Here is an 11696-nt window from a genome sequence, read left to right on the forward strand (position 1 = left end):
CTCTACTACTCCCACATAAAATGCAGGGAGGAAGCTCTTATTTGAAAACCATTACAAAGATAAAACTACTGAATTCAGGTTGCCAGAGAGATCATTTAAGTAGGAAAACCATTGTCTCTCAACAATACGATAGTGCCAGGGGGATGGATGATTATTGATGAGATAATTTTGTTCCCAAGTATTCTAAATCTCAGCTGCATTCCCTTCCAAACCCAGTACACCTTGGGATATGACAGCGTATTATAACTTATTCTCTACTGTGCATTCAAGGCAAAATACTAGAGTATAAACCATCGCTTTAAAACATGTCTTGTTTTCTCAGTTCTGAGTGCTGCTAGGTTGCATAATTTCCAAGATAAAGCAGAGGGTCTTTTTTAAAAAACAAACAAACAGAACACACACATAATGAGGTTGTAGTACTCAAGTCAGATTCTTCCTTCTGGGAATGACAATTCAAAATACTGACATAGCCTTCTTCTTGCTACTGCAATTCTCTCACAGCTCTACTTACTTAAGACCTTATTTAACATCACACCAGGGACAGACTACTCCTTTTAAAGGTAAGGGTGTTCTAGAAAGCTTAAGAATAAGATTACTAGGCCTCTTTATCACAAGCAATAATTCAAAACACTTAAAACCTCTTGAATCCTCACAGAAGTCTGGCCTCACAAATACTTTAATATGGATATTTAGCAGAGTTTTTTCCTAGGAAGGAAAATGACTTACCATGTTGTTCTTTACAATAATCTCAAATTAACTGAGAAAAGGGTTAAGATTTTGCTGCCACAGCCTAGCCTTCTCGCTACAGCTTGCAAGTGTTCCTGTTATTCAGAGCACTTTGCTGTGGGAATATAGAAATCCAGTTGTCTCTGATCAGTGACTGCAGACAAGCAATGCTTCATTTCACCCCAAATGAGCCAGGGATGCAAATCTGACAAGGTGAAGCAGCATTCTCACCCTGCTTCAATCAGGCCAACTTTTTGAGAAAGGCAAAGTGAAAGTGAAAATAGTTTTTCAAAATCCAGACACTGGAGGAAAAAAACAATAAACAAACAAAACCAATGGTTTTTCTAGTACCTGGTTATTTGCAAAATTTGATGGAGTTTTATTTTTCCTTTAGCCTACATGTTTTTAGCTGCTGACAAAGAGCTGGAAAAAGTCAAACCTAGGGCAATAGTGAGACAATTCTGATATCCATAGCTCCAACATTTAAGAAAGCTGAACATGGGTGATAAGTCTTTGTTGTCATTCTTTCTCCAAGTTCTTGGAAGAGTATTTTCACAGGTTAATGAGGTATGGGAAAAGTTTAGTTACTTTCTCTATACCTGCCTTAACAGCAAGCAGAAAGTTGTTACCATCTATATGAACTCTAAAAATAGTTATTCTTAAAAAAAAAAAATCCAAACAAAACCACATCCACAAAACAAACAAACCCCTAAGTGCATAGAAATTCTTTCAGCAAAACTCATCCTCATGAAAATCTGTCAAGTTTGTCTGCAAAGTATCTTTTATTAGAAGACTCCTGTAACCAGTGCTTAATATATGATATGCGGGGAAGACAGACAATAACCTACCATTCTGCTTTCTCATTCTCTCTTTTCTTTTTTTTTTAAGAGGCTTTAACAGCCTACAGCACAAGATTTAGTGCCATGGAAGCACGAGTTACTGAGGACAAAATATTTTATCAGTAAGAGGCAACACAGCTGTCAGTTCCTGAAGAATTTAATTATTCTCTGCTATTCTTTGACTCTTGTTGTCCTTACATTTTTTTTTTCAGTGACTTAAACTCTCCATCCTGAAATACAACATTAACTGAAACATGCGATCACAGTATAAGCAGCTATTTTCTTCTCTATGGAAGAGTAATAAGGCTTTGATATAACTTGATTGGAAACAAAAATAAGAACATTTTTGGTAAAAGACTGAAGAAATGAAATTAAGAATTTCATATTCCTTTATCAACTGTTTCCCTTATTTACATGAAAGGTAGTTTCTGCACAGTTCTGGGAGAGATGTGTCTTTACAGAGGCCAGTGAGTCCATGCTTATCCAGAGCCTGGGTGACCAAGAGCGAATACTCCATGTTCACAGTCAGGATCTATCAAATTAGAGGATGCTTTTCGTAAACACTTGTGTGAAACTCGCAGTTCAAGGCTATGATAATACAAGGGAGAGAATGAATAAAGGATTTTACTGGCTTCTCTCTCTTCACACTGTGTGTGTATGCGTGTACTTAAATAAATATGTGCATGCACTGCAAATAATATGCAGCTGAGCTATGACAGTGACCTGTTTCACCAAAAAACACAGTAAAACACCCAATGCATTCTGAGAGAGGGTTTTAAGATTACCATCTCAAAAAGACTACAGTAAGGTAGCCAAATCGAATGTCTAGTTTGAGATCTGCAAAGTCAACTCAAAAGTGTACCAACGTTCACTTCACTAGCAGGCCACCTGAAGTGGTCTGAAACTTTCAGACTTGCCTATTTTATCATGTGTGTAGTTATCCTTATTGCACAATAAGACAGTTTGGCAAATGAAAGTCCAAAAACTGGCATAACTGACACTACAATGCTAGTGCACTCTGCTGCAAACAGTGTTGCTAACATTATGAAATACATCCGCTTTAAATGCTCCAAGGAGTTAAAACTCTCTCCTACCACCAGAGGTACAAATATTTAGTAATATAGCAGCATTTGGAAAAGTTCCACTGCCACCCCGTTATGCAAAATGAGCCGCGTATGACAGAAACAGGTTCCCAGTATGTTACAATAATTAAATGATTTGCTTTTACTCTTTTGGAAACCAGCAGCATATTCCCACTAAGGAATGTGAAGTATAGCCTACCAAGTATTTGTCCTGTTCCATCTCTAACACTGTTTAAGTTGGGGGAGGGAAGGAAGGAGGAAAAACCTTAATGTTCTCCAACTGTTCGCACGCTCTTCAAGACAACAAATGCAAAGATACAGCCATATGTTAAAATTATGCCTTTAGGTCTGTTTATATTGATTTCTAGAACATGTAAGGCAACCAATTTAAAAGCATTTTATCCAAGAAATTTGATCTGAATAACAAACCCTATATGACCACATAATTAAAGTAAGTGCAAAGAGATACATGCAAGAGGTCCTTCAGGGAAGTGTCACGAGTCCCATGAGTTGTGGTTCATTTACTTTTGGTTTCTTGGTTGTGAGGCCATGTACAGTGCTACTAGACAGTAGATAGTCCCGCCTATCGTTAAAGCCATAGTGGTCCGATAAAGCAGCTTATCCGGAACTCCTCGTTTCAGGTGTACTGGCACTCCATCTGGTTTCTGTGGGAAGAGTTTAAAAAGAAAACAAACAAAAACGGAAATGAACACCCATACCAACATCATAAGGAACAAGTCTCATTTATCTCAGGTAAATTAAGAGACTTTCATGAGGGAAACCTCCCAACAGGCTATCTACAATGAAGTGTAGTATGTTTTTTTCATTTAGCAAGACAACTGCAAAGGCAGGTTAATTTCATTAGCCAAAGCTGTTAAGTGCAGGCAGAAATCTTGAATTATTTCTAAAGAGGACCTGGATGGGAAAAGTGTCACTAACAGAAGATGAAAAGATATGTAAAAAAATTATTCACCAAGTCGGACTGACAGATTCCAAATGCAAGTGGCATGTAAGACAGAAAAGGGAACATTATATAAAGCACATTCTTGATTTTTTAGAACAATTATTAACTGATTTGTATTATGAAAAGCCCTAGTACTCTTAAAAATCACACAGCTAACAAACTGGCTTTGAAAATTTTATCGTACTCTTATACTGCATTATAAACAGCTTCAGTAATATTCAAATTACTATGCACAAAACAGTAATGATCTAGTTTGCTCCCCCAGAATCACTTTAAGCTTGGATTCCCAGACAGAAAGTGCTTCCAAATGTCAAACAATACAATAAGCATCTTCTGAAACCAATGAAAAGACAGACAATGTTACTAGACTTCCCACTTTCTGTATTTATCTCCTATAATGAGGCTTGTATACCTGTGGTATAGTGCAAGTATACAGGTTATACTGTACTTGGCACTTTCATAACTATACTTTACAAAATGTTGGTATTGTAGAATGACCAAAGTAGTTAACAACTTCAAAATAAGGAAAGATATGTCCCACTCTCCAGTTTTCTTTAAGTTACTCTCAAAGTTGTCGTTACCTGAAAAAGTTTCTGTAGGTCTGGCACCTTGTTTTTACCCAAGAAAGAATCAGTTGCTGGTAAATCTGAAGCAAGTTTAGTTGTTGTCCCAAAAATCAGAGCTGGGGATTCAGTGGAAACTATTGGTTTGAGTCCCTGCATAAATAAAGATTAAAATATCAAGGTATATAACACTTGCAAATGTACCAATGGTCACGTTAGGCAGGCACACTGCCAATCATAAAAAGGACACATTAAAAAGAATATTTATCTGTGACAATGAGCTAAAGACACATTGTTAGACCACTCATTGTTCAGCTACAATTTTAGGTCCAGGCTTAGCAAGGATAATAGAAGCCTCCTTTCCAATTTCTTCATGACATAAATTCAGACCTATCATAAGTTTTTCTGTGCTGGTACTTTGTCCAAATTGCTGCTTGTTTTTCTAACATACTCAGACTATCTAGGGCTCTATCAGAGCAGTAGGATTAGAAGCAGGGAATCCCAAACAGATTCAACGAGGTCAAGTGCAAGGTCCTACACCTGAGTCAGGGCAATCCCAAGCATGAATACAGACTAGGCAAAGAATGGATTGAGAGCATCCGGATCTGAGGTGAAGGACGTGGGGGTCCTGGTGGTTGAAAATCTCAACATGAACTGGCAGTGTGTGCACACAGCACACATGAAGTGTGCACATACACTCACTGTGTGAAGTTAAATATATTTGTTAACTCTAGCACAAGGATACTTCCAGGTAGGACCACTAGAAGTTTTGTTTGCATTTGGGATGACACTCTTCAGCATAAGGGATTTTGCGTACCTTTAAGGTACCATCTGCAGCATAACAGGTTAACCATTATAGTTTCCCAGTGAACTCCAAGCAACTCATAACAGGATTTTAAATAGGTACAAGCTAAGTAAGTAGCTTGAAGTGAAGAGTGGTAGTATGACTAAATTTCTACTAGCATCACCATCAGCCTTGAAGAACTAGGGAAAAGTTCATATAGTTGTCTTCACCTGATGGCATTTGAAACTACTCCCACTCTCTGAACTTTAAACATAAGCCAACTCTTTCAACTAACAGTTTTTTAATCCTATTTTTTTGGGTTATGGCAGTCATTATCCTCCTAAATACAAGTAGCAGTTTTTAACCTATTTGACTCCTCACGTGCACTAGCTGAGAAAGTTCCTGTTTATTCAGACAGGCTAAACTGTTCATTCTAGTTTACACGACTTTTTAAAATATAAAATTAAGTCTTTTAAGCATGCTAGGACTGAGATGGGAAGAAGGAAACAGGTTTCAAACAAAGAGGTTTGGGTTTTTCATGTTACTGTCAGCAAAAGAATTTCTAAAATACATTTTGACTGATATTTTGCAAGCCCACAAAATAAGCTTAAACCTGCAACAGAACAACACTCCACTGGGAAGTACTCCACTCGGAATGTAACAGTACAGAACAGAGTACACCACGCAGAATTTGAACTGCAGGATGTCTTCAATTTTTCAGAAGCATCAAGATAAAAAAAAATGTAAAAAGCAAACCATTTTACATGCTGAGCTATGTTTTTATGAAATACAGCAAAGAAATCAATAGGAAAAATAATTACTTTCTTTTGGACTTCACATCTACTTACTCATATTATTACTTTCATATTTTAATCTCTACTTATTGCAAACAATTGTATCAGACTGATGTGTCTGAATGTGTAACCTGGCAGTAGAGTCAAACTGAAAAAAAAAAAAAAAAACAAACCTGTACCAAAAAGCAGGCCTAACAGCATTGTAAAAAAGGATTGAAGGTGACTTTTTAAAATGTGGCTATTCTATTGCACAGTAAATTTGCTGCCACAGTTGAGGAATAAGCTGTGTGAATGGTGAGCATGCAGGAAAGACAGTGCATCTTTCATCAGTATGAAAACACAGGTTTATAAAGCAAGGCAATATTCACAAGGCTTATGTGAAATGTTCCTGCTTGGATATAATCTCATCTTCTCAAATATATTCTCTCAAAAATTAGGTTAACATTTCAGAACCGAAATGAACTACAATGCCCAACGATGACCTAAAGAGAAATCACTACAACATTCCAGAAGAAAACTATTTCTGCTTTTTGGACAGTCTCTCTCCTGCCTTGCAGAACACAGCAGTGAGATCTATCTAGACTTTTCTTCTCCTATCTGCAATGATGCTTATTTGTGAAGCTAGTTCTGCACGGGCCTATCCTGAACCAAATATGATATATGACACTACAGTCTTTCTAATCTAGAAGATGCCAAGAATTTAGAATTTATAGTGTCTTTCTGTATCTGGTGCAATGATATTCACACATACCTCATATTCATCAACAGAACAGAATGTGGGATAACAGCAAATTCTGTATTCCCTTTTATCTTGCTTCTGCCTTTTAAATCCCCCCCAAATAATTATACACTTAAAATGGGATGATTGTTATACTGTAATGAAGCCTGCTGAGCGGAAACTTAAACAATACTCCACAACCTGGGCTCCAGAAGCCAAGAGTGTTGTCTTTACGACAACTTATCTCCAGGAGATTATCAGAGCTTTCCTTATTTCTGTGTTGGGGCTTTTCTCTTAGAATCCTAAAAACTATTTGTAGAAAAGTAGATACAACGACCTAGAGACTAATACGTATTGTTCTAAGCTATACTCTTCCAGAAAGGAGGTATTTTACTGCTTGGGCTTGAAGCACCCTCCCAATGGTAACCTGAGCATTTGCTTTCCTCTGCGCAAACAAATTGTACATTAGTCTTTATTTTTTGAGTATAACTTTGTGTGTGTAGAAGAGGTCAAAAGGGCCCCAAACACTGCAATAACAGCAAGAGTGTTTTCTAGCACAGGTACCCACTGGACATAATGAACTTTTAAACTAGAACATATTACTTATTACAGAATCACAGAATCACAAGGTTGGAAAGGACCCATTGGATCATCGAGTCCAACCATTCCTAGCACTCCCTAAACCATGTCCCTCAGCACTTCATCAAGTTTCCAGTGTGTTCCCTGTGCGCTTCACCCCCGCCCACCAATAGCTACCCAGAAAGCCTTCCAAATAAGTGATGGGGAAAGAGGAGCATAAAAATCTTCTTTGGACAGAAACTGCTGTATCAGAAAGTTACTGGTACCTCAATGTTTACTTAAGATCTTACGGTAATTCAGAACAGAAAGGCCCTCTAGTGCTCTTTAGTCCAAACTAAGGTGAGACCAGGGTGCTGTGGGGTTTGACTGGTCTGTGGCCCTGAAAGCCTCCAAGGATGCAGACTGCACAGCCTGCCTTGGGCACATACCTGCTCCATTACGTGACTGTTCTTACTGTGAAAATATCTTTCCTTATATGCAGTTTGAACCTTCCCTGTTGCAACTTCTGCCTGTTGTCTATTGCCCTCCTACTGTGCAGAACCTGCCTCCATCATCTCAATAATGCCCCTTGTAGGTGCTAACCAGCTGGTCTTAGGTCTGTAACTGCCACCCTTCCCCCTGCATGTTCCCTTCTCCAGGTAGGGCAAGCTTCATTTCCTCATCCTCTCTTCACAGGGCACATGCTCCACCCCCCTGACCACCTTGGTGACCTCTGTTGAGGTCTTGCTTCAGCTGATAAAGACCACTTTCATACTGGAGGGCCCTCAAATGTATACAGTAACCTAGAACGTGATCCAACCAGTGTTAGGTAAGGGAAGTGACAATCGTCCTCTAACCTACTGGCTGTGCACATGGCAATACAGCCATCAGTCTCTTTTACAGGTAGGACTCGCTGCTGGCTCGCACCCAGCTTGCTGTCTGGCAGTATCCCCAGGGTCTCTACTACACAGCTGCTCCCACCAGCCTGTCAGTTCTCAGCTTGTATCCTGAACAGGGGCTCTTCTTCCCCACAGGCACGACTTCGCCTTTTTTCCTCATGCAAGTTCAGTGTTCCTATCAACCCATTCCTCCACTCTAGATAAACCAGTCTAAATGGTAGGTCTACTTCAAACATTTTGGAGCCACTGTCTTGATGTTTTCTGTAAATTTCACAAGAGTGTGCTCTATTGCCTGCTCCAGGTACTTGATAAAGTCCCACAGTAAATGCAGTATTCCATTTGTTATGAGCACACCAGCAGAGTATGACCCATTAACTGCTACGCTAAGCGTGATCATCCAGTTCTTTTAACCCTTCTAATTGTCTATCCATCTAAATTATAACCTCCACTTAAAAAAAAAAAAAAATTCTAAATTAAAAGCTTTGTAGTTGGTCTGAGCCTCTGGAAAGAATTTCAGATTTTACAGAAGCTCAACACAACATCCTCGCTTGCAGAAGATTACTGGATTTTGAGTAAAACTTGCATAGTCAAGGATATCTCAGAACACAGAACTGAAAGTAGGTTACTAAAAGAACAAGGCTAAGAAAGAATGAAAATTATTTGTATATCATGACAACAGACATTAGTCTAAAAGTATTAAGTGTCTTTCAGTTACATTTTATTAATGAGTTTAACAGGAAAAAGACAAACCACAACTTTCATTCCACTTCAGTGTGTACTCACACATCCATCTTTTCTTTCGCTCTTAGAAGCCTCACATTTTATCTGATATGTTTGTTCTCTAGAAGCTGTACAGTGGAAGTCTGATTTTTCAAAAATCACTTCCAATTCTTAACCTCTGGTTTATCTGTTCTAATTATTAAACTGGAAGAACTTAAGTTTTTCAAAGTTTACTCAAAAACTTGAGTATAGTATAGCACTCGTGCTGCATTTATCCTATGACAGAATCACATTACAGATCTTCCATGTATTACTTAGGAATCCGTGCTGAGGTACAGAAAAGTAACCAAGTTCTGTGATTTTTTTTTCACCCATATGCAGCTCTTCAATGGCTTGAAATGGCCGATGTAGTAATCAGGGTCCATTCTCGCTCTGCCTCTCACAGAATTAACCATGTATTTTAACAATAAGGTAAGGCAAGTATAAGCCTGCTTAACACAATCTTTAACCTGTATACACTTACTAAGTAAGTTAGCATCTTACAGGGGAAAGCCTGTTAATCATTTTGTTTCAATCAAACTTCTGTCAATGTGCGTCCCCCCCAACCACGGTTTTAACGCTTTCAGTAAATTAGTTTTTCTGCATGCACAAATGAGGGAAGAGGACCAGCCGCAATGCTGTTCTGGCTTGCCACAATCTGGGAGAAAGCACGTTTGGGTTTGAAATGGCCTACAAGCTAGAAGAGAGTATAAAAGCCCTGTACTTTCATTCAATAAACGATTTCGTTTGCACCTCAAATGGAGTCCTGACCCGATTAAACACAACACCTGTCACCTCAAAGAGCCACCAACCTCTGTTGTGGCTCGGGGGCAGCCCTGCGTGAGGACAGACAGGTTAGTTTCCGCGATACATTCCAAAATCGCAGGGCCGGAGGGAAACGCCTCGAGGTCACACGAGGACAACGGAAGCAGGGAGGAAGAGTACAAGGAGGAGGGGAGCGGAAATGCCCGTTCCCCAGCGATACAAACCCCTACGGGTCCCGAAGGCCTCAATGATAGGACGGGGGGCAGCTCCTCGCGCGCCAGGGCCGGGCCGGGGAGGGGGGCGAGCTCTGCAGCTCTGGGGAAAGCGAGAGCGACACCACCGCCGCCGCACAAGAGGACGGCGAAGGTCACGGGCACCCGTGACGAGAGTCGTAGTCCCCCGTTACCTGGGGGTTGTAGGCGGCGGAGGCGGCCGCCCCGGCCAGCCTCTGCGTGAAGCCGTTGAACTTGTAGTACATGACGGGCGCCCCCGACACGCGCGCTGCCCACCACAGCCCAGCAGCGCCTCGCGCGGGAGGACCCCACCCGGCTTGGGGTTTTTTCTCTTTGCGAGGGCCTGCCGGCTCCAGGATGCCCAGCCGCGAACGCCTGAAAGCGGTGAGAGAAGGAAGCCGCCATAGGACAGAGGTTAAACAAAAATCCGGCGAAACGCACGCGTCTGTACTGACGTGGAGGGAGCGCGGCTCGTCACGGGGCTCCTGGCTCTCTCAAAGGGAAAGCTGGTAGCAATTTTCAATCAGGCACAGCGCAGGACATCTAACAGTCCCGACTGTAACGCGGGAGCCCGCCGAAGGGCAGCGGTAGTAAGGGCGTGCGTGGGGCTGACGCTGACCAATCAGCGCTAGCGGGAGGCTGGGCCTTGGGGCGGGCGCGAGCACTTAGAGGGCGCATGGGGGGGAAGCGGGGGCCGTGCGTGGTAGCTCCCACCAGCGCAGGTTGCTCTCCGCGCTTTCATCCTGTTGCCTGTTCCCCTTCCCTATCCCCCGCCCTAGCCCGTCCCCTGTCCCCGTCCCCTGTCCCCGTCCCCTGTCCCCTGTCCCCGTCCCGGCACCATCCCCTGCCTTCTACCCTGCTCCTATCCCTGCCTCAGGCCCTTTCCCTGCCCCCTTGCCCCAGCCCTTCTCCCCGTCCCCACCCTCTTCCCCCACCCCACTTCCCCCATCCCCTGCCCCATCCCCTGCTCCACTCTCTGTTCCCTTCCCCTTTTCCCACCCCTGCCTCTTCCCCATGCCCCTGCACCTGCTTTGCTCAGGGTGGTTGGATTTTGGCGGTGGCTTGTTTTGCTTGTTTACTGATAGAAATCAGGAAGGGACAGCAGTGGGTTTGTTCTCTGGAACTTAAAGCTCTGTCTCCACTCTAATATCAAGTGCTTCCCTTCTTTCCCACCGTCATTTGAAAACATCTGAACTCAGATCCCCTTGAGGAATAAATACGAAGCACTGCAGGTGGAAACCATCCCTAAGGGTGAAGAAGATGGCTCCCACAGCCTAGAAATGTTCCTAGGCTGTGCCATCCTCCGAAGACCATAAAAACATCCTCAGTAAATAAGAAGAGGAGAGTGATCATCTTGGGGGATTCCCTTCTAAAAGGAATGGGAATCCACAGACTGGACCCGCTCCACAGGGAGGTCTGCTGCTTACCGGGGGCATGAGTGAAGGATGTTACTAGAAAAATCCCTTCCTTGGTGAAAGAGACAGACTACTACTCTCTAGTAGTATTTCAAATAGGCAATGATGACTTACAGTGCAGAAACCTGAAAGCCATCAAGAGAGGCTTTAGGACTCCGGGGAGAGCGTTGGAGGGCTCTGGGGCACAAGTAGTGTTTAGCTCCATTCCAGTGCTAAGGAATGAGAAGCAGGAGGTCAAAGAGAAACAGTTGATTACTGCCTGGCTCCGAGCCTGATGTGAGGAGAAAAGCTTTGGGTTCTTTGATCATAGGGTGACCCACCCACCCACAGGCTTTCTTACTAGGGATGGGACATGCTGGTCTCCTAGAGGGACTAAAGTCCTTACTAAAAATCTAGCTAGGCTCTTAAATAGGGCTTTAAACTAGATTTGAAGAGGGAGGGTGACGAGACCAGGCTAGTTGGGAGTGAGCCTGAAAGGGATTCCAGTGACTGAGAAATGGTGTGCTGGAGAGGACCGCCAGTACATCAGCTCAGAGCACGTGGGGGTGCGAGTATGCCTGGGGACAGTAAGGATGAAACTGGCGCTGTGGAGTTAGT

General features: G+C 42.3%; 1 protein-coding gene across 2 annotated transcripts; it reads right to left on the reverse strand.

Moving 5' to 3' along the window:
• Positions 1–380: 380 nt before the first annotated feature.
• On the reverse strand, positions 381–10025 carry LOC104058010 (cytochrome c oxidase subunit 7A-related protein, mitochondrial). 2 transcript variants are annotated; one of them, XM_054062978.1, is made up of 3 exons: positions 9858–10021; positions 4193–4327; positions 381–3312 (listed from the first exon to the last, which is right to left on the reverse strand). In XM_054062978.1, the coding sequence occupies exons 1-3, from the start codon at positions 9927–9929 to the stop codon at positions 3169–3171; spliced, it is 351 nt and encodes a 116-aa protein (XP_053918953.1). In that variant the 5' UTR covers positions 9930–10021; the 3' UTR covers positions 381–3168. The 2 variants fall into 2 exon arrangements, with proteins under 2 accessions (XP_053918953.1, XP_053918954.1); XM_054062979.1 differs by lacking the exon at positions 4193–4327 and having other exon boundaries at positions 9858–10025.
• Between the last annotated feature and the right edge of the window lie 1671 nt (positions 10026–11696).

Source organism: Cuculus canorus, chromosome 3, assembly GCF_017976375.1.
Source record: "Cuculus canorus isolate bCucCan1 chromosome 3, bCucCan1.pri, whole genome shotgun sequence".
NCBI classification, from domain to species: Eukaryota; Metazoa; Chordata; class Aves; order Cuculiformes; family Cuculidae; genus Cuculus; species Cuculus canorus.